Below are 24,456 nucleotides of genomic sequence, written 5' to 3'. Positions count from 1 at the left end.
TCTTTAAAATATGGGTACACATTTCAGAAGTACAAATTATTCTAAATAATCATTCTTGCCTTCATTTTCATTGTAAGAGAACCTCCATATTTTGAGTTGGCGCATGGACACCCAGAATAAAGCCTGCCTTTGCCGGTCCCCTTTGATGCCAGGTGCATCCATATGACTAAGTTCTGTATAATGAGATATCAGCCAATTTAAGTCAGCAGCAACAAAGTTAATCATTTAAAAGGGTGGGGCATACACGCCCCCTTTCTTTTTTTCACTTGGACAGCTGGAATGTGGACGTGCAGGTATATCATTTCAGATGCTGTGTTTAAGAACAACACACTAAGGATGGTGGAGCAACAGGAGACAAGGTGAGAAGACCCTGGACCGATTCCATATAGCAAAACTCAAGAGCAACCTAAAATACTGCCTTACTATGATACTGAGATACACATCTTAATTTGGCACCGGGGTACCATAACCATAGAGCAAATGAGATTCCATAAGCATTTGATTGTACCTCTGTGCTATCCAGTAGCCTGGAAAGTGTTACATCATTCTATCGCTTCTGCAGAAACTTTTAATTCCCACCCTCAAATCCTACATGACCCAATTACTAAGTTCCAAAGAAAATATAAAACTAAACATTTTTAAAAATCATGTAAAATCATGTATTGTGATGTGCACATATTTGGGGGTTTTAAAACCCACGTATCTTGTGCATTTCTTATTCCATAGATCAAACTAATTGAACGAGAAGATGTATAAAAAGTATATGGATATATCTCATTATTTATCATACTCTCCCATGAAAGCTCTTTAACTTAGGCAGGCCATTTAGCCAGAAATATTGGTTGTATACTTTCTTGTGTAACAGAGTAACTAAGAGCATTGATATTTGAGTTTTTATTAGCCAAGTTTGTCAGCAGTGGGCTATTCTGATGTCATCTATTAACAGGAAGTGAACACCACTATTATCTTAAATTCTAGGTCAACATTGACTTTTTAAAAATTTTAGCCATATCATATACTTTTGTGGATGAAATCTGACCATTAGCATCATGAAGATAATTAAAATATCTGTGCATTCTTCCTTCTCTCTATTGCCAATGGCTGAGAGCCAGTAGACAGCTCAAGCTCTCTGATCATTGGCAATCAGTTAAGCAAAGAGATTATTATATTCATTGTGTTTTCTTATGTAGTTGATATAGTAATTAACCAGCCAGATATCAGATTTCAAAGTTTACTACGATTGCTATTTGAAGTTCCTAAATCATCTGAATAGTTCTAATGTGTAAGAATATTATTGTGAAAAACTCAGAGAAGATACAAAAGAAACTTTTATGAACAATATTAGAATTATTATTAGTGCATTTATTTCAGTACATAAAATATATTTCTTTTAAATCATATAACTCTGTTATGTTAATATATATGATTATCTTTAAAAAATTTTGTTTTTAATTTTATTTTTCCTAGTTCTGGTCCTAGTATCTCGAGGATAGTGTTCTTTCACTGAAATAAAAGCAGCTAAAAATTATTTAAGGAACACTGTGGTACTATAATTAGTGGCACTAAATCAAAATAGAAGCTTAATCAACTTTTTAATATTAGTTCAGTTGCAATTTAGTGATTTTTCTAATTCCAAATTATTCAAGAGCCCTAATCCATGTTGGCTTAAAACGTGTATAGATGTTTTTTATTGAGGGAATAGTGTCTTTCCATTTACACGACACTCATTTTACTCAACAAAGGTTTATTGAGCAGCTAACTTCTGCCAGTCACTCTTTTGGGCACAGTGAATAACATAGATAAGATCCCTGCTATCACAGAGTTTACAATCTAGTCTTTGTTTATAAATTGGGTGACCATATATTTTACCATCTTACCCAAGACACTTTTCAGAGTGAAAGAACTATTAGTATTATTCTGGCACAATCGATGTAATCTGAGACTGTATGCTCATCTCATTAATAAATGACATATTGGAGTTTAGATTATAACTTCCAAAGATTTTTAAAATTGTAGTATTTTGATATATCAAGGATAACATTGTTTTGTTATCTGTAAATTTATATTTATATGTGTAAATTTTTTAAGACCCTCGATTTCTAATTCAGTCCTCCATTGAATGAAGGCCAACTGCATCATTCAACCTCCTGTGATGAGTGCCAGTGACTAGAGTTCATGAATTTTCTAGAATTTTGGCATTTTATTTTCTAATGATACTTATTGTCAGAAAAACGTTCTCATGCTATGTTGAAATATTCTTCTTTGTAACTTTAACTTATATTCCCTATTTCTTTTTTCTAGAAATAACTTTTCCTCTAAATAACAGCTTTTAAGCATTTAAGGACAAATATTATAGTTTTACTATAAAAATACTATTTCTTAAAGGCTAAAATTGGTCATTTGACTTTTACTTAAGTCTGATATGCAAACTTCTTTTAAAATATGTAAGTGGTGAAGAAAATAATCACTCTCTTTATTATCAAATGTCACTGAATCACACTTAGTGGATAGTGCCCCTGGTTAAGTGCTTGACTCAGATGCAGTTTGCCATTAATATTGGTGACATTTAGTATGGAAAGGTGTGTATGCCTTTACCAATGAGTATACTATGTGATCATAATATTATTCTAATTACAATCCTCCATGCATGAAGTATTATTGCTTCTACTTATGGGATATCAATGTTTCAAGAAATACTTTTTGCATTCCAAGGCATATTTAGAATGCCACCTCCATTAACTAGACATCACTAAGTGCTAAGGCGGAAAGTCATGGTGGGAATGGGGAGAAAGACATTTAATAGATTAAATCTATTGTAAAGGCCAAACAACAATAATGAACATAAACAAGACTCTGGCGATATGTTTTCAGATTTATCACGGTGGCATGATAAATATAACTCCTTTCTCAATTGTAGTTAGGTCTGGAACTGAGGCAGGAACTAAGGCTACATGTTGTGTTGGGGGAGGTTTATGGGATTGAGTGGGGAAGACCTGAGGTTGGCTCAGTCAGGAATAGTGAGATGGGGCTGACAATAAGTGGGATTGAACTGATGTCATTAAAAATATAAAGAAAGCGAAGAAATAGTTTGAATCTGGCCATTGCACGTAGGAGTCAATTTCTGGTCCAGCTCTTAAAGATCATGATAAGCAAGGCTAGTAGAGGAGAAAAAGGAGGGCTTTGTAGGAAAGTAGAAAGGGAAGGCATTAAAGGGAAGGATAGAGATTGATAGAGAGAGGTCTGAGTGAACAGCAGAGAGAAATGATATCAAATAATTACAGGAAAATAGAATTAAATGACAGTATGAGACTTTTGATATTTTATATAGAAATGGCAAGCCAAACAGCAACATTTTAAATAGGAAAATAATGTGAAAATTATATTTGGATAACTAAAGCTAAACATATGCTTACCCGCCAATACATGACATAGACATTTTGTTGATTGAAAGAAGCCATGTTCAAAAGCATATATACTATGCAATTATATTTATGTGAATAAAGGACAGTCAAAATTAATCTATGGTGACAGAATTCAGAATGATGGTTACCTCTGGGGAAATGGGGCACTTGTATTAGGAATAAGGAATTTCTAGGGTGATGGACATGTTTTATATCTTAATCTAGATATATAAATATATGTATAAAAATTTATTGAAAAATTAATAAAAAGGAGAGAAACATAAAACATTACACTTGGACTTTATTCTGTTTTTCTTTATAATTTTAAGATAATGCTTAACTCATTAACTTTTAGCATTACATTTTTCAATATAAACTTAGCAAAAATATAAATTTTCTTCTAAATTCATCTAGAAGGAATATAATATTTTCATTATGAAGTTCTTAGAATTTTCTAATTTCCATTTTTTATTTGACTCATAATTTATTTTTAAGTTTTTAAAATATTCTCCAGTGTTAGGGCTCTTCTAGTCATCTTTTAAATTTTGCTTCTAATTTCAATTGTTTATGATAAGAGAAAATGATTGGAATAATACCAATTCTGAAATTTATTGAGAATTATTCTATATATATGGTCAATTTTTGCATATGTTCTGTGTGAGCTTGAGAAAAATACGTATTCACTTATTGTAGAGTGAGAAAACTATAAATTGATTCACCCACTCAGGAATTCTAACTTCTAAAACTGTAATTCAATAAATTTGTATTGCTTTAAGCCACAAAGTTTGTGGTGCAGCAATAGGAAACTAATACAGATATTGGGTCCTGGAAGGTTCTGTGATAACAAATATCTAAATAAGTGGAAGTGGCTTTAGAACTGGTCAATGAAAAGAGGTTGGAAAATTTCTGAGGTGCGTGATACAAAAAGCCGAGATTGCCTTCAACAGATCTCAGATGATATATGGTTAATAGCCATCTATATGGATGTTAATAACTCTGCTATTGCAGTTTCAGAAGAAAGTGAGAAGCATGGTAGAGGAGGCCTATATTGTCTTAGAGAATAACTAAATCATCATAAACAGACTGTTGGTAGAAAAATGGATGTTAAAGGTGCTGCTGGTGAGGGCTCGGGTGAAAATGAGAAACATGTTATTGGAAAGTAGTGGAAATTGGATCCTTGTTATATAAAGGCATAAACTTAGCTGAATGGTGTCCTTCATCATTTAGTTATGTGGAAAGTGGACTTGTAAGCAATGAACTTGGACATTTAGCTGAAGAGATTTCCAAGCAAAGTGTTGAAGGTGTGAACTGGTTTGTTCTTGTTATTTATAGTAAAATGCAAGAGGAAACAGATAAATTTAGGGAAGAACTGTTAAGCATAAAAAAATGAGGACTTGATGATTTGGGAAATTCTCAGCCTATCCAGATTGCAGAAGGTGCTAAAAATAGGAGATTCACTGTTAGGAAAGCATGCTAGGGAGAGAGCCAGGAGTGCGGTTGGACAACCTTTTACTAGTGCCTTGGAAGGATAAAAAGTCAGAGTATTCAATAATAGAGACAGCTCTTTGAAGAGCTTGTGATTCATGGATTCCCTCAGTCATCTCAGCAGAAGCCAGGAATAGAGATGGAATCTTTCCAGGAAAGATCTGTGGAGGAGTATCTTGTTCAATGAAGTGACATACACAGGGGACCACAAGGTCCTTGAGAATTTTATACCAGCAGAAACACTGCCAGCTTGGAATGCAAGGGAGAGAGACAGGATGAAATAAAGGAAGTTACTTGGACTCTCAAAACTCCTCAGGCGGGAAACAGGCTGACAACCCTACTCAGCTGCAAACATACGCTACTTTTCAAGAAAAGGAAGAATGACTGCTTTTCAAGTAAAAGGATGAAACAGAAGACCCAAAAAGTTGGAGCCTCAAGCCAGAGGGCTATTTCCAGGCCTTGAAACCTAATGCTGTTTTTCTGTCTGGATCTCTAAATTGCTTGGGACCAGTGGCTAATTCTTTCTTTCATTTTCTCCTTTTTGGAATGGGACTATCTATAAATGTTATGTTACGCCTGTCTCACCATTATACTTCGGAAGCAGATAACTTGTTTTCTAGTTCTGCAGGTCCACAGATGAAAAGCTATTTTGTCCCAGAATGGATTATATCCAGAACTTCATTCCTGCCTAATTTTAAGATGATTTAGATGATGAAATTGGGGACTTTTAGGTTCACGGAGCTTAGATATTTTGGACTTGAGTTGATGCTGTAATGGGCTGAGGCTGAGAGTTTGAGATAGAGTGAATGTATTTTATATTTGGATGGATAAGAATCTTTGGGGGGCCAGCAAATGAACAATGTTAGCCTGAATAATGCCCCCCAAAATGTACACATCTTAATCCCCATCTTATTTTACATGGCAAAAGAGACTTTGCAGATGTCATTAAATTAAAAACCTTGAGATGGGAAATCATCTTGAATTATCAAGATGAACCAAATGTAACCACAAGGTTAGTTATACAAGAAAAGCAAGAGGATCAGTAAAAGAGAGAGAGAGGTGTGATGACAAAAGCAGAGGTTGAAGTGATGTAAAGAAGGGGCCATGGGCCAAGGAAAGCAGGCATCATTAGAAGCTAGGTAACACAAAAAAACCAACTCTCCCCCAGAGATAATAATTGTTATTATCTCTATTTTATTTTAAAAATAGTAAAATTGCATTTTTTTTTTTTTTTTTGCGGTACGCAGGCCTCTCACTGTTGTGGCCTCTCCCGTTGCGAAGCACAGGCTCCGCAGGCTCAGCGGCCATGGCTCACGGGCCCAGCCGCTCCGCGGCATGTGGGATCTTCCCGGACTGGGGCACGAACCCGTGTCCCCTGCATCGGCAGGCGGACTCTCAACCACTGTGCCACCAGGGAAGCCCAAAAATAGTAAAATTGCATTTTTAAGTCCTTAAATTTTTGGTAATTTGGCAGCATTAGGAAACTAACACGCAAGTCAATTAACATTTATCTATTTATATATTTATGCAACAGATATTTATTGAGCACCTACTATACCTTGAGCTGGAAAAAAATCTTACTATCATTTAAAAAAGTAAGCTTGTGTGTGTGTGTGTGTGTGTGTGTGTGTGTGTGTAACTGAAATGACTTGAAGAGAAAGGAATTTCAACTTGTGTAAGTATAATCCAAATTAAAGTATTCAAATACAATTATTTCATTTTTAAGTATGTAGAATTTATGGTAAATAGGTTAACATACTAAAAATAATATTACTGTTGCAGTAATTTTTAAATTATTTCTAATTAGCATGGTCCGTATTGAAATGTTTATTTAAAATTTTTTGCTTAAACATACATCCTTTTTTTCCCATTTGGTAAGCAAGATATTCCCTCCTCACCCTTGCCAGAATGTCATCATATAATAAATAGCAGCCCATTCTTTATAGGTTTGAATGAAGCTAACATTTTTTATAGTGTGTGAAATAGACTGAATATTTGTGTCCCCAAAATTTATATGTTAAATCCTACCCCCAATATGATGGAATTTGGAGGCAGGGCCTTTGGAAGGTAATTAGGTTATAAAGGTGAAGCCCTCATGCATAGGGTTAGTGCCCTTATAAAAAAGACCCCAGAGAGCTGCCTTCCCCTTTCACCATGTGAAGCCACAGAGAAAAGGCAGCTGTTGATGAACCAGGAACTCTCACTAGATACTAAATCTGCTAGCATCTTATTCTTGAACTTCCCAGCCTTCCCACTACGAGAAATAAATTTCTGTTGTTTATAAGCCACTCAGTCTGTGGTATTATGTTATTGCAGCCTGACTGGACTAAGACAGTCTCAAGAACTAAATTTTTAAAATAATTTTTCAATGTATACTGATTTGTAAAATATATATTCTTGGCTCCCTCACTGATTCTGCTTCAGTAATTTCCAGTGCAGCCTGGTCATTGTAAGCCTCAATTTAAACTTCATCAATTAGCAGAAATTATAAACAAAGTCCAAATTTAAAATTTTATTAATAATCTTGCACAGTTATTTTCTTCCTTGGAATCTTCTTCAGTATTTAGTTAGTGCTTCCATTTGAAATAGCAAAAACAAATTTATAGTAATGTTAATAGCAGCCAATATGCTAAAGACAAAACAATTTGAGGAGAAAAATAACCACATGTTTGTATGGCATACATAGGAAACAAAATATAATAATTAAAATTGTTCTATGTAAGTTTATTTAACATACTTCTATATTTAATGTTCATCCTTTAAACACACTGGTAGTTAACAACAGATATTAATAGTAATTTTACTATGAGATTTTATCATACATTTCTTAGATAAGGCTTTTTCAGTAACAAATTAGGTTCACTTTTAGGCAAATCATATGATCTATAACTTTTAGGAAAACTGATAAACTTTTTAAGTTAAAATTTCAGTTCTTGTAAAATGGTGATCTAATAAGTGTGGGTTTTATGTAATACAGTGATGGATTAGTGATGGGCTAAATGGTTGTCTTTTGTCCTTGAGAGGGTGATAAACTTCCAATGAAGTATTGCTGTTGGTTAGAGAATCACCTACAATAGTTATAGATATAAATTTAACATGAGAGATGGTAGGGGGAAATAGATGATGGGATAATTAGAGATAATAACTAAGAATTCTTTTGCTATGGGGAAATCATTGTGTTGTTGCAATGTTTTTCTGTTGTTTTATTTTTTAAGTAGCGCTGGGAACAGTTATGGTAGTCAATTAATGTAACATGGTGGTTGTAGTTGTGGTGGTTTCAGGCTCAACTGAAACATATCACGTCATTTGATCCCACAACAACCAAAACTAGTCCCACCATTTCAGACAAATCTATGGCATCATTTCTTGTGGTAGCTGTTACTTCCATTGTTGTATTGGTTTATGATGGTTATGAATTTAGTGAAAGTAATGGTGGTCATAGCTTCAACTGAAATTATTATAGCGTCTTTGTGGTAGTAAAATTCTATAGAACGTATGGTGCTTTTTGATTCCGCTAAAATAGTGAAGATGGTCTACTGTGCTTGTTGGTTCATTAGAAGCAATGGCAGCTTTGGTAGTTGTGGCCTTTGTTACCTGGATGTTAGTTGTTGTCATCTCAATTAACTAGCATTGGTGGTAAATGTGGGGCAGAGTGAATGCATGATACTGAGGTGGCTGTATTGTGAGAGAGATGAGTTTCATTAAATAAGTAGCAATGGTTGATATGGTTGCAAATTCAAAGTTGTACACATGATAGGTTCACTTCAAGTACTGGCTATAGAGAGTTGAGATAAAGTGGGAGTGGTGGCGGCTGTCCTGGTAGTAGGATAGTGGTGGTTATAAATTCCGCTGAAGTATTGGTTCCCATTGTGGTTGAAGTGGTTAAAGCTGTGGGGTTGTAGACTCATTTGAAGTGTTATAAATTCTACTGAAGTGTTTTGTTATTTTAATAGTAGCTTCTGAAAAAAATTATGAGTGTTTATGAAGTTTTGGTTCTTGCTTTTGTACCTGTACATTTTGTACATTTAGTGGTATTTGGAAATTAAATTTAAATGGGAGTGATTTTTTTGGCTGGAGGTTCAATAGAATTGGTAGGAGCTTTAGGGTTACTTCAAGGATAGTTGGTGCTGTGGTAGAGGGTTTAGTAGAAGTGGAAGTTTGAGTTATTATATTTGTAGTTTCAGCTGAAGTGGTTATTATATCTCTAAATGTAGTAGGTTCAGTAGAAATTGTAGTGCTTTCAGGTTCAATGAATGAGGTGGTATTGACTGCATTTGTTGTAATTTCAAATGAAGAGGTTGTTATATTTGTAAAAGTAGTAGGTTCAGTAGCAATTGTATTTTCAGATTCAGTGGAAGTGATCATTTCTGTTGTGGTCATAAGTTCAGTTGAAGTGCCTGTAGTCGAACGGGTTTTGGGATCGATCGAGGAGGTGATACTTATAGATTTACTAGAAGTCAGGATGGCTGTTGAGGCACGTTCAGAAGAGGTTGTGCTAGTCGCAGGTACAGGAGTTATATGTTCTGTTGGAGTGGTTATGGTTGTAAGGTCTGTGGGAGTAACGCTGGGTATGACTTCTGTTGATGTGGTTATAGCTGTTGTGGTGGTATTATGCTCAATCAAAGTGGCAGGTTCAGTCAGAGGGGTGGTAGTGTCCCTCATGGTAGGTGGTTCAGTTGAAATGCTGCTGGTTGCTTCCATTATGGTAGCAGCTTCAGCTGAAGTGGAGGTTGTGGCAGTTGGTGTCTGTAGGTTCAGCTGAAACTGTGTTGGTTGCAGGTTCAGGGGACATGGTGGTAGTGGGCTTTATGGCAACAGGTTCAGTTGCCATAAGTGGTGGAGTTGTCTGCTGTGGTGGTTGTAGGTTCCTTTGCTGTGATCATAGTAGTTGTGCTGGTGACTGTAGGTTGAAAAATAGGCAATGAGGTTGTTCCAGGGACGATCATTATAGGTTCCCCATCATTCAGAGGTATGTGGATAGTAATTGGAGGAAAGAATGTACACAATTATCACTCTTTTTCATTCTTATGTCTGAATCTTTTAAAGGTAAAAAAAAATGCTAAAAACTCAACACCTACCCCAAATACCCAGATAAAGATGAGTATACAGGTAGGTTGCTGACTGTATAGTACAAGTAAGGACCCCTCAAATTCTCCTGGTTAGGATTTCCTCCTTTCTGAACCTAATACCCAATTCCCCTGCAATGTGCATTTTAATTATTTCACACCCTTCTGCTAATCTTCAGCTCAGTTAGTATTTATCAGCATGAAATTTTTCAGACAGACCAGCTTCTGCAAGCTACCAGCTACTTTCACTTGGAAAATTGCTATCCTCTCTGAGCTCAAGTCCTCATCTGTAAAATGCTACTAATAGGAGCACATGACTTAGAGTACTGGCATAAAGATTAATGGAGGTTAAACTGCTTCGTAAGTTATAAAGTGCTATGCAAGTGAGAGGCTGAATACATGGTGGTTGGATGACAACATGACAGTGGGAAAAGAATAGGCTTTTGTATCAAGCATTCTTGGGTGTAAGTCTCAAAATTATGAGATCTAGTAGAAGTTTCTTCATTTGCCTGATCTCGTCCCATCTCAGTCAATTAATAGCTGTATAAATTCTGGCAAAAGTTTCAACTTTCCTGAATAATTTTTTCAGTCAATAAGTGAAGAGATTGGATGGGATTAAATGGTATCTAAAACCACTCTCATCTCTGAAATTTAACTGCTTTATATTACCTTTGCAAGCAAGGAGAAAATCCTCTTGCTTCTTCCCTTTTAAGATCACCCCTACTAATACGTTGCCTCAGCTCTGCCAGAGTTGACACCTGACAGTTTTGTTTCAAGGACCAGGGCTCAGATCCTCCACAAGATGCTCCACAGTAGCAAGAAACAGAGCAGAGGCAGATTCAGAGCCAGAATAACCCAGCCCAAATATTAAGTATGTCACCGTCAAAAAATGTCAACTTTCTGCCAGGGTTGAGGGCTTAGAAATCATTCTAAGAGAGGAAGTGAATATAGTAAGCATGACAAGAGCTCAGAAATATGGAAGATCGGAGCCTGGGCAACAAATTAAGGGGGAAAACACTGGGACATCAAGAGAGGTTTCTAAGTAAAGGTTAAAAACACTAAGATCAGAATCAGGAGAGCTAAAAACAGATTGTGGTCTCTAATACTCTTGACTGAAAGAAACCAGGGATCCTTGGAGGAATAGGGATCCTTGGAGGAATAGTTAATTCTAAGTCTGGGTCAGGGAAAGCAAAATGATATTCCTAGGACATCTTATTATGCCAAAATACAATGAATCTGCCAAAGACTAATCAGGCTTTCTCAAGAAGACACAAGAGCCAACTTGAAAGCATTCCCAATTGGCCTAAAAGAAAAATCCAAGCATCAAAAATTGATTCAGGAAAAATATTCATTGGTCACCAACCAATTCATTTCTTTAAAAATTAATAAATAAGTGAAAAGTACAATATTTATGCTCTCATTTCTCTGAGAATTGTATTTCATTCAATTCAATTCAATTCAATTCAATTCAATTGGTTCATCTTTGCCAAAGAGCTTCAGCTATAATGTAGAGGGAAATAAAAAAATAAAAAATCACCATTTACAACCCATAATGAAGAAAAGTGGATTTAGGCAAAGATTATCAATAGATATTAAAGCCACTAGGTGAAGAGTTGAGGAGAAATATGATAAAGATATCAGCTTGATACCATCTGAATCTGTAAGCAATCTCAGCATCACAAAAAGTAGGAAAACCAGACTTTATATGATACATGATTTTATGCAGTAAAATGCACACAGCATCAGGAAATACAGAGGAATACAGCAGGATAAAGGAACAAATCAAAAACTATCATGAAGAAGCAACCAATCCAATCCTGAACGTGGGGCATTCTATACGGCAAATGACCTAGTTTCTTCAACAAATCAGTGACATCTAAAAAAAGGAGCGGGGATGTGGGGAACTGTTTTGGGCTAAAAGAGATCTAGACACATAACAATCCAAGCAACATGTACACTTTACTTGGATCCTAATTAAAACCAATTATAATTTTTGAGATAGTAGGGGCAATCTGAACATGGCCTTGATATTAAATGATACTAAGGAATTACTTTTAATTTTGTTTTGATAACAGGAAGGTAGCTATGTTACTAAAAATGTCCTTATTTGATAGAGAAGCATGATGAGTTATTTGCGGTAAAATGACAATGCATGTTGACAAAATGTGTTTGGGAAAATGTTGATACGTGTTGAAGCTGGGTGATTCAAATATTGGTTATTTTTATACTCTTCTCTCTACTTTTGTTTTGGCTTAAATTTTCCCTAAGAAGGTCAGAGTTCAGACGGCTAAAGAAATGGCATCCAGGCAGACTCAGACTCAGGATGGATCAGGGTCAGACGTGTGGCACGTCCCCACAGAGCAGAGCCCTTGAGACCTGGAGCGCTGAACACACACCTCCACTGTACCACTTGAGCTGTTTACTGGCCCATTCCCTATCTATCTATGAGATATATAGAGATATAGATATAGATATACCTCACTATATGTAACTGTGTATTATATATGAACCATATATCCCATTCCACACCCATCTGTCTCTCCCTCTCTCTTTCTCTCTCTCTCTCTCTCTCTCTCTCTCTATATATATATATATATATATATATATACACACACACATATATATCAGTACATACTGAGCCAAGAGCACTGCCGTGGGGGTAACACTGGAGTACCAAGCAGTGTTGTCACAAACATTACCTCTCTATATTGGAATTGTCTCTCTGGACTGATGCAGGCAGCAGTGACATTGGTACAAACCTCACCATTGACATCCACTGATGGTGGAAATTGACATGCTGAACTCTGAACTTCATGGTCATCTGGACTCTGGAATGTCTACAGGAACAAAACAACAGGGCTAATTTTTAAAAAAGGAAGCCACCATGTTGAATTTTGAAGTGAAATTATTCTGAAAATTCTAAACCAGCTTGTGACATGTCATGAGATTGTTAGTAGGAGATGAGTATCTAAAATAAGACTTCACTACTGAATAAATCAAATGCTTTATTTTATTTAATGAATACATTTTTCGAATAATATATTCTCTCAAAATAATTAACTGTGGTTGAGTCATTATCTTTTATTATTGTAAATACTTTATTAATGTTTGGGGGTCAAGATTATACACCATCAATTATCATCATAGTATGCTATTCCTTTATTAAATAGCCCCACGTTTCAAGCATATATATAGGTGCATCCTATGAAGATACACCACCACAGAGCTTTTATGAGACATAAAAATAAATGTTTATACATTATCAGAACTAAAAGGGAACTGACTGCTTACCAAAATCACCCTCTACCAGTTACTTTAGAAATAAGAATACTGAGAATAATAGTGGTGCATAGACTTGTCCTTATTAACACAATTTAGGAAGTATTAACAATCCAATTTTCTCCTTCTGAGCCTGGGGGTCCCTGCAATTAAAACCACCACTTTAAAAACCCCTTAGACAAAGACATACCCTGTGTTAACAGTAACTCAGTGCTCTGTCTAACAGAATACGAGTCTGAGTCCAAGGCAGAGCTAAGAAAGACCAAGCATTTTGTAGTCTGTCAACATGCATTTCTCAGTCTCTATCTCACCTCAAGGAGCTCTGCATACAATAAATAAGATTATGTAAATACAGAAATAATTAAGCATTGTTATGTGTGAAGTGAAGGTAAGGGAGGTTAAGAAATCTGAGCTTAGACAAATTGAGGATAGTGGCTAAAATTTGAACAGGAAAGTGCTGAAGAGGATGGAAATGACATGTTTCATGATGTTTTATTTCTTAAGTTGGGTATTTAATGCATGGTATGATAATGTTCTTACTCTTTATACTTGAATGTCTGAACTATTTCATAAATACTTGTTAAAATAATAAAAGGGAGGGATCAATGAAGAAAGTCTTGAGGGGATAGGCTTCTTCAAAACAGGTTAAAGATCCTGTTTGCATGTTTGCAGGACATATATTAAGTGAACCTTAAAAATGCATTCCAATATACACTAGATGCAGACAAATACTGTTTGATTCCACTTATACAAGGTACCTAGAATAGCCAAATTCAGAGTCAGAAAGTACATTGGTAGATGCCAGGGGTCAGGGGGGTCTGGGGGTGGGGAGGGGGAATGGGGAGTTAGTGTTTAATGGGGACAGAGCTTCAATTTAGGAAGGTGAAAAATTCGGAAGATGGATGATGGTGAGAATTGCACAACAATGGGAATGTACTTAGTGCCACTGAACTGTACAGCTAAATATGGTTAAAATAGTTTGTTTTATATTATGTGACTTTTATCACAATTTAAAAAACATTAAAGAAATAAAATAAACACGTTAAAAACAAAAAACAAACAAAAACAAACAAACAAACAAACCCAAAAAACAAACAAACAAAAAGAAAGGAGAAACCTGAGATACAGTGTTAAAGTCAGGAAGTTTATTAGAAATTCAAGGAAAAACTTTCCTTACATCTACTGCTTTGCTGATCAGATAACAATCAGTTATATCAAAACTAGCTATATGTGTAAACAATGGCCCACTGGGTGATCATCACTAAGATTAAAAGCAAATATGACTGTAATTAAATAAAGAAAACATGATATAAAAATTACAGACAGTTAGACAATGCAAATGTTCATATAGTATAATACTACTTGAAAGAAATGAAAATAACAGTTATACATTGTCACTGAATAAGGGAAGGCCTGATATATCCTAGCATTTTCAACAAAATTCCATTTCTATTCAGTAGAAAATTGACGAAATCAGGATTCATATGGTTTCTCTTATGTTGATATAACTGCTTAGTCTTCAGTTATTACTCAATTTGCCAGGGCTGATTAACTAGACAATCTGAATACAGTTTATAAGCAAAATAAAACTGACCCACCAGGCCAATTATCCAGTCTTCTTGCCTTGTTGGAAACTCAGTCCTCTCACTAGAAAATGATGGATAGTTTCCACTCCAAGATAGTGCCTGTGACAGTGGGGTCAGACCTAGCTATTGGTTGTGGCTTTGATCACAAACACAAAAGCCCAAGAAGTAATTTGTGTGTGTTAGGTTGCTTTGGATCTGAATTTTTTAATTTAAGCTCTTGCAGCATTGGATAGAACATTAACTAGCGCATCGGTGTTCACCAATAGTGGCCACAAAATAAAACTCAAATGCATTAGCTATGTCTATTAAATAAAGTTTTAAGTTCTCTGTTTATACATTGAAAAAGATTAGCATATTATATATTCCCTAAGAGGAAAAATAAAACCACTGAACCTGTCTTTATATATATATATACTTTTTTTTTGCCTATAATCTTCAGTTGATATTTTATTCCATTTGTCAAACTCTCCCTCAATAGAAAAACTCTCTCTCCATAACTGTTCAAATATCTAGTTGAAAAGAGAAATATATATTCTAAATCTTACTTTAAATAGCTTTTGAAAACATTTGTAAGTTTGGCATTATTTGGAGAAACCATAACATTAGCTAATGATTAGCTTCATAAAAAGAATGTAATTTTAATTAGAGTGTTTTGGCATCATAGTGAAGTAAAAAAATCACAACGAATCTGGAAATGATTTGTGTGCATGTCGGGTAAGGGGTCTCATTACCCTGGATCAAGAGAAAAAATCTCTTGCTTTTGAGGCAGAATTGTCTTCCTTAAAAATCTTTCATTCAGCAAAAAACATACATGCACCCCGATGTTCACTGTAGCACTATTTACAAAAACCAGGACATGGAAGCAACCTAAATGTCCATTGACAGAAGAGTGGATAAAGATGTGGTACATATATACAACGGAATATTATTCAGCTATAAAATGAACGAAATAATGCCATTTGCAGCAACATGGATGGACCCAGAGATTGTTACACTGAGTGAAGTAATTCAGACAGAGAAGGACAAATACCAAATGATACCACTTATATGTGGAATCTAAAAACATGGGACAAATGAACTTATTCACAAAACAGAAACAGAGTCACAGATGTAGAAAACAATCTTATGGTTACCAGGGGGGAAAAAGGGAGAGGGATAAATTGGGAGATAGGGATTGACATATACACACTACTATATATAAAACAGATAACTAATAAGGACCTACTGTATAGCACAGGGAACTCTACTAAATACGCTGTAATGACTTGTATGGGAAAAGAATCTAAAAAAGAGTGGATATATGTGTATGTATAACTGAATCACTTTGCTATACAGCAGAAGGTAACACAACGTTGTAAATCAGCTCTACTCCAATGAAAAACTTCTTAAAAATCGTTCATTCAGTGCAGAAATATGTTACTCCATGCCTTTTTTTTTTCCTTTGGACTGTTTATTTCAAACTGTACTTTTATTATTCCATCCAGTTTTACATTTTTTTAATGCCAAGGGCAATTTGATTAGATTTGCCTATTTACCAAAAAAAAAAAAATGCTATTGTAAATATCATCTAGCACGTGGTTAACATTGCTATTAAAACATAAACAATCATCTTAACAAATTGCACGTAAATAAAACAGAATTTTTAGAGAGGATCCCTCTTAGATCTAGGGACCATATCCAGGATTAGCTCCTGATTTTCAAGGATTTTGGAAATATTTGAGCTCTGACAGGTCTAAAATTTGTGCCAAAAGAAAAATCTATTAATTATATAATAAAATCTGGACATCAAACTTAAAAACAAATCAAATTGAAGAAGTTAAAGCCAAAATTACATAATTATTTTGAATTATGACTATAGGACATTTCAAAATTTGATTAATTCGTATTGACAGAAAATTGCACCTGTTGGAGATTAATAAGTATTTGAAATAGTTTTTAAACTATGCATGGAGTGACATAATGTATGAATAGAAATATAAGATTTGTGATTGACAATGAGTGGTTGAAAAGTTAATAAATTGACTTTTCTTCAATAACTAGAAGTATTCATTCCTTTTCTTGAAGATTACAAAAACTACTAGAATTTTCTGTAAAGACTGAGTATAAGACTCACATAAGCAAGCTGTCAAAATGGAAAAATAAACACTCACTGGCTGTTTTCCAGGGGGTTCAACATTCACAATACATTTTCCATGCTTTTTCTCCATTTTCTACCACACGCTTAACTCCAGGAACAATTTTTATTTTGAACAGTGGCCTTTATACCTGGAATTTTCAGAAATAATTGAGTTGATTGATGCTACCATGTTATGAACTATGATGCATCAGTGCAGGTATGAACTAAATTAAGTAATAAGCTATCATTCCCCAATATAGGATCCACCTTAGAGGAAAAAGTAAGGTAGTAATTAATACAACAAACAAGAAAACCAATCTTGCCTATGGGAGCTATTCCCTCCTGGCTCTCCAAAGAGAAAAAAAAAATTCTCAAATTATAAGTCATGTTACATTGTCTTAACTTTTAGCAACGTTTCTCTCATTTACCCTTCCTCCTGACTTTGGGGTTGTCTCCATGATAAAATTCTGGAGCAGGTGATATTTGCCATTGCTTTCTTTCCAACTAAGCATGGCCATCTTCTCTCCCCTTGTTGGCACCTCCTCTTTTAGGTGCATAGCTCTCTCCTCACTAGGCTTTAACACTTTCAGGCTCTCCTCCCATGCTCTAAAACTTTCCAGTACTTCTCCCTCAGCTTCCAGAAAAATGTGTCTATCCTGAGCTCACTTCCTCAGAGCTCCAACTCTGAGAGCTGGTAAATCTGATATAAAAATGTATTCACCAAGGTCTTCCATCTTTCAGAAGGGCACTAGGAAATTTAGTTAAAGGGAATTGATTCAACAAGTTTCTTCCAACGTCTTCATATTTAACTGCTGAGGCAGCCTCTGCTTTACACAGGTAGAAATGTCACTGCGACTCAGCAAAATCTAAATTGCAATAGGCTGGAGTTTAGAAATAACTATCAATCTAGAAGTTAACAATTAGTATCCAACACATATATCCTGAGAGATCTTCACAAAAGTGGCACAGAAAGTTCTTGGTGAAGAATGGTACTTGAATAATGTAAGTTTTAAAAAAATGACTCATACAGTAAGTAATCAAAAGCTAATTCAAAAATAATGTTCTTTAATGATATATCATGAGCACTAATTGACTAGCTAGAGATTCATCTAATTTAATACATCTCAATCTACCAATAACATGTAAACCATCTATCCAACCCTGCCAATTTGCAATTGAAAACATTGAGGCCCCAAGAGGAGAACTGACAAAACCAGTTTAATCATCGTGGTCAGAACCTCCTGCTGTCTTTCAGACTAGTAGCCACCCGTATGTCCCAGATCAGGATGAAGAAAGGCAGACAATCCATTAGAGAGTTCATTAGCTTTCCTTTTCTTAAAAAAAAAAAAAAAGCAAATATTCAAGTTCCAGAGTTGGAAAGGATTGGGGAGACTTCTTTGGAATGCTTACTCCTGGGCCTCACTAAATCTAAAGGGAGTTTTGTACTCTGCTTAGATGACTCTAATGCACACCAAAGTCTGAGAAGCACTAACTTAGAAAATGTTGTAAAGAAAAGTGATGGAATTCCCTGAAATATTTAGGAAGAAATATTTTGTGTGTGTGTGTGTAGTTTAACCCTTTCAGACGTCTTCTTATAAATGTATTCACCATTTTTAGCTTAAGAGTTCTCATTGGAATCAACTAAAACAGAATGTCATTGCCTCAGCTTCTAAAATAAATAGGCAATGAAAAATTTATGGAAGAGGGAAGAGAGTGAGAGAGTCATTTGTTTCGAAAAGCAGTATAACACAATGCCTGCCAAGAAATGACTTGGGCCTGTAGGCTCTAAGAATCCATGTGAATGAAATGTTTCAATAGTATTGAACACTGATAATAACATCAGCATCAATCGCACTTGAAATGACTACAAACTGGGCTTTTTTTCCAGGCTGGCTACATGTTTGACACACTGCTAGCTTTCCCTAATAATTAGCCTCTCTTTCACTTTCATAGTAAGCAAACCCCAGAATATTTAGCTGGGTACATGCCTGCCAACAATAAAGGCTATCCTGCCCAACTGCCCATGTAGCAAGGTGTGGCCGTATGACTAAATCCTGGCCCACGGCATGAGAAAAGAAGGTATACGTGCAACTTCTGGTTGTATACTTAAGAGCAAGGAATATGCCCTTCCTTTTCATTCAAAAGCAGATCAGTGGGTGAGCCATCCTGTAACACAGAGATTAGAGCAATATCCTATGAACAGTGGAACAGACAACTGGAAGAAGGCTAACCTCTAAATTTTTAATAATGAAGAGCTGCTGCAGCCCCTAAAATTCTATAACAGCTGGATTGCATTCTTAGTAATATACTATCTTATGATGGTAGGAAGACACTATCTTAATTTGACCCTGGAGCACCATAACCACAGAGTAGATAAAATTTCACAGGCATTCGTTTGCATCTATACCTTTTTTTGGTAGCCTACAGAGGAATAAATAATCTGATACTTGTGCAGTAACTGCACAAGTAATCACACTTTCAAAATGCCTGATTAATTAAAGAGTTGCAAAACCAAATTGCAAAGTACTGAAGAAAGTATGTTACTGTGAAATTCATATGATCTCTATTTTGTCAAAGAACAGTTTAATACAGGTATTACTACATCACTCAACAGGACAGAGTAAAACACACCTGGATTAACATGCATATGGGTAAATCCGGGATTGCCACTTTGCCCAACCCTGGGGGTGCTTTTTGCATCCTAGGTTATGAAATTGGTGACCCTTATAGTGTTTCCAACTATCTTCATAGTCAGACATTCTATACCTGGGTATACTTCACAGTTAAGTCAGGATTCCCTATAAGGACTCTTCGATCTCTGGTGAATTTTTAGCCAAAAGAATTGGAAAACTTTGTTAGTGAAATAGTAAAGGTGCTTTGTATTTGGCCATTCTTTAGCCAAAAGAATCTGGTGGTCTCTTTCAAATTCACCTATTAATGCTCTGTCAAATTGTTTTATATTTTTATCCACACACACAAAAAACTCCTGGGTTTAAATTACACCATAGTCTGACAGTTAAATCAAGTTTGGTCCACTAATTGGCTGAGACCAGTAGGACAGCTCCTGTTCCCTGATTTGGAGTAATTTTTAGCCAAAGCGATTATTTTAGTTCATCATTTTTATTGTTGGACATAGTAACTAACAAGCCAAACAAGAGGTTTAAAAATATAGTGGCTAGTGTTAATTAGTATTATTCAACTAATTTAAATGCATGAAAAAATCATTATAACATACACAAATGTGCAAAGAACTTTTCAAAAGCCCTTTCAGAACTGGTATGTATTCAATTAGTGCTTTGCACAAAATCTGTAAATATAGAAGTTAAAAAAAGGAAAATTTCATACATTTTCTTACGTGATTATCATAAAAGAATTTTTTTTTTTTTACGAATTCAATTCCCAAAATCTAGGACAGAATTCTATGACAAAATGTTATTTCAGCAAATTTAAAATAATGAAGTATTACTTAGGTAACATCTTGGATCAACAATAATTAGTGCTACTCAAATTGGGAGCAAGCAACTGTTTGATCCGTATCAGTGATTTTTTTCTAATTTCACATTACACTAGATTCCATTCTAAGTCTACTTTAAAATGTCAAATGTGTTTTTACTGATAGAATATTGAGGGTTTTTTATTCATTCGTCAAGTGAATTGATGAAAACATATCAGGTATTTTTCTGGGCAATGGGGATTTATACAGCAATAAATAAAATAGGCAAGCACTTGTCCTGTTGGAGTTTATATTCCAGCCTTATTACAGTTCACAATGCATGTAACATTTTACCTTTGATTATAAATTTTAAACTTTGTTTAAATAGTAGTTGTGTTTTATTGCGGGAAATGCTCTGCTTTTATAAATGGATGTAATTATGTTTGAGTTAAAAGGATTCTAAACATTCAGGTCAAACGCCAGTGAATGAAGTGAACCCTTATGCCAGCCTCTCTGTGCTATGTGCCGTGACCGGGAGCTCGTCTGTTTTCTAGGGTTCAGTATTCCTTTCTGGGTTGACTCTCCTGCTAGATCTTTCCTCCCTATGTTGAGTTGAAGACTTCATCTCAGTAACTTCAACCTGTTTACCCAGGTTCTGTTTTCTAGAAAGATATACAAAATTAATAAAATTCTTCTCTTAAATAGTAGGTCAATTATTTTGGCACTACAACTGTGTCCCTCATTATTCAAGATTTTTTTAAAAATCTGCTCCTTAAAAGACAAAAGTGACTCACTTGAGTTTTACCTAAGTCCTATTAGTATTTTTAATGGGTGGAAGGAAGGAAGGAAGGGAGGGAAGGAGGGGAGGAGCAAGGGAGGGACGGAGGGAGAGAGAGAGAGAGAGAGAAAAGAAAAGGAAGGAAGGAAGGAAGGAGGGGGGAGGGAGGGAGGGAAGGAGGGAGGGAAGGAGGGAGGGAGGGAGGGAGGGAGGGAGGGAGGGAGGAAGGGAGGAAGGGAGGAAGGAGGGAGGGAGGGAGGAGGGAGGGAGGGAGGAAGAAAATAGCACCACAGCACCATCTGTTGTTGCAAAATGTCACTGCAGCCCCCTAAATGGGCCTTAACACCCGGATGTTAAGTCCTTTCCAGGACAATTACTGACATATACTACGGAGAGATGTGGTTTTATAAGTGGGTGCACTCCTCTGACCATAACTTAAGCTTCATAACCTCTCAAGAATTAAGTGTTATTATCCCCACGTCCTTGATGAGCCATCAAATCTTAAAGAAACACTTAATGAGTCCCAAGCTAAGTTTAGTGTGTGAACCTGAGGTTTCCCCAGACACTCATCCAACAATCATTTCTTTTGTTTTTGTTTTTTTTTTTTTGTACGCGGGCCTTTCACTGCTGTGGCCTCTCCCGTTGCGGAGCACAGGCTCCGGATGCGCAGGCTCAGCGGCTATGGCTCATGCGCCCAGCCACTCCACGGCAAGTGGGATCCTCCCGGACCGGGGCATGAACCCGTGTCCCCTGCATCGGCAGGCGGACTCTCAACCACTGCGCCACCAGGGAAGCCCCAACAATCATTTAATTAAGGTCATTCTATAATTCTTGTACATTTTCGTTAAGAATAATGGGGAGAGAGAAATTATACATTTAAATGGGTAAATCTTATAATCTGAATTATATCTCAATAAAGCTATTAGAAGAAAAGATTAATAGCAGGGAGGTAGAGGGAGTGGAGTAAAAAATATTTCGAAGTGAATCAAAGAGATCAAGCAAACTATTGAAAAGAATAATAAACATGCTGGTAACTTACCTCAAGATGCATCAGGGAGGCCTGGATGTTAACAAGACAGGGATGGTGTTGAGGGCTGGAAATAGACTATCCGTGGGGACAGGAAATGCAAGAATCTATTTCTAAAACATAGAAAGGGCTTAGCAAATTCAGCCAAGGCTGCCAGCCTTCTAATCATACAAACTCTACTGTCCCTGACTGGGATTTAGGCAGATAGATGATTAGCACTCAGGTGTCCACATTGGAGAAGTTTAACTTTCCAACAGGTGTCCCGAGTACAGAAATTAGAAATCTGTTAAGAGCTCTGCAGTTTTGCAGTCTGTCAAGATCTGCCAGGAGTCAATAGGGCCCTAGCACCTGGAGCTAAAGTTCCTGGGAAAGACCCAGTCTTCAGGAATGGGGCCTTAAAAGAACTAGGTCCTGGGGCTTCCCTGGTGGCGCAGTGGTTGAGAGTCCGCCTGCCAATGCAGGGGACAGGGGACACGGGTTCGTGCCCCAGTCTGGGAAGATCCCACATGCCGCGGAGCGGCTGGGCCCGTGAGCCATGGCCGCTGAGCCTGCGCGTCTGGGGCCTGTGCTCTGCAGCGGGAGAGGCCACAACAGTGAGAGGCCCGCGTACCGCAAAAAAAAAAAAGAACTGGGTATTGTAAAACTGCAAGCACTACTGGGATACAAAAGGAAATCAACTAGATGCTAATCAGCAACTCAAAAGGGACCTTCACCTTATCAGAGGCTACAAACTAGCTCACAGATAAGGGCTTATAAGCAAGCATCAAAGCCCTGCTAAGGTCTGCAACAAGTGTTTACTGCAGGACACTGTTGTCAGAGTGTTCAGAGCTTGAGATTTGATACTTGTTCACCTAATCTGGGTTGAAAGTGTCAGAAGATGAGCATATGAAGCATGCCTGCCCAGCACTTAAATAATTTTTTTCTCTGATATGGTCAGTTCTGGAACTTCGGCAGAAACAGAGGTAAAACAGGGGCTATAGGTTGGAAGGTTTGGTGGACTTAGCTGGGAGGACTAGAGACAGGTTCAGAAAGGATGTATTTCTGTATCTCCTTTTACCGAACCCACTGCAAAAATCTAATTTTTCTATTTCTACTTTTTCAGTCCTCCAATCCCTTTTCTGCAAGGCATTCACATTGTTCCACCTAAAATTAAATAAGATATGTCACTTTCCGGCTCAAAACTCCTCAATGGCATTCCTCTGGGGAAAGGAAAATCACTAAAACTTAGCAAAACGTATAAGATCTAAAGTAAGTTAGCCCCAGCTGACTTCATTGTGCATTCATGCAGACAACACTTGCTGTGTCCTAGCCACACTGCTTTTGGAAAATTAGGAAATATTTCAAATATACAAAGAGATATAAAGAATTTTACATGGAACACCCATATATACTCTATCACTCATCCTCAGAGACAAATCATTATAAAACATGTATGAATCTCGCAAGTAAAAAGCTGAGCCAAAGAAGTCAGACACAAAAGAGTACATACTATACCAATTCCATTCCTGCTATGTTCGCAATCAGACAGAGTGGTCCGCGGTGTTAGAAATCAGAACAGTGTTTACTTTGGGGGAAGGACAAAGGAGGTGGTGTTTGGGTGTGGGCACATGGCAGGTTTCTGAAGAGCTGGTAAGGTTCTGTTTCTTGATTGGGGTATGGGTGTGTTCACTCGGTGAAAACTCATTGAGCTGTACCTTATGATATGTGCATTTTCTGCACATATGTGTATTTCAACTAAAAAACATTTTAGAAAACTGATACTAATTAGAATAGCTTAACATTAAAAGTATATTAAAAGATGATTTAGGGGCTCCCCTGGTGGCGCAGTGGTTGAGAGTCTGCCTGCCGATGCAGGGGACGTGGGTTCGTGCCCCGGTCCGGGAAGATCCCACGTGCCGTGCAGTGGCTGGGCCCGTGAGCCATGGCCGATGAGCCTGCGTGTCTGGAGCCTGTGCTCCGCAATGGGAGAGGCCACAACAGAGAGAGGCCCACGTACCGCAAAAAAAAAAAAAAAAAAAAAAAAAAAAAGATGATTTAACAGTATAATTCCAATTCTAAAATCTTCTTCATTTAATAATAAATTCTTATACTTTTTGCTATTTTAATTTATTGAGCAAAATATTTATTACCTGTTAGTTGCCAGGTACACACACTGGTTAAACATAGGGGCCAGGTTCCTGCCTTCAGGAAGCTTACCTAATAAACTGTTGCTGTGATGAACATTTATTAAACAAAAATCCATTGCGCACCCACAATGTGTTAAACTGGGAAAAATCTTCCATCCT

General features: G+C 36.5%; 1 protein-coding gene across 1 annotated transcript; it reads right to left on the bottom strand.

Moving 5' to 3' along the window:
- Positions 1-8,100: 8,100 nt before the first annotated feature.
- LOC149747644 (uncharacterized) lies at positions 8,101-10,943 on the bottom strand. Its single transcript, XM_089895207.1, has one exon. The coding sequence runs from the start codon at positions 9,585-9,587 to the stop codon at positions 8,856-8,858; it is 732 nt and encodes a 243-aa protein (XP_089751333.1). The 5' UTR covers positions 9,588-10,943; the 3' UTR covers positions 8,101-8,855.
- Positions 10,944-24,456: the final 13,513 nt, after the last annotated feature.

This window comes from Delphinapterus leucas, chromosome 14 (assembly GCF_059928025.1).
Source record: "Delphinapterus leucas isolate spDelLeu-1000000601 "Yukka" chromosome 14, BTC_Dleu_Yukka2, whole genome shotgun sequence".
Lineage (NCBI taxonomy): Eukaryota > Metazoa > Chordata > Mammalia > Artiodactyla > Monodontidae > Delphinapterus > Delphinapterus leucas.
This window is presented reverse-complemented; position numbering and strand designations above follow the sequence as displayed.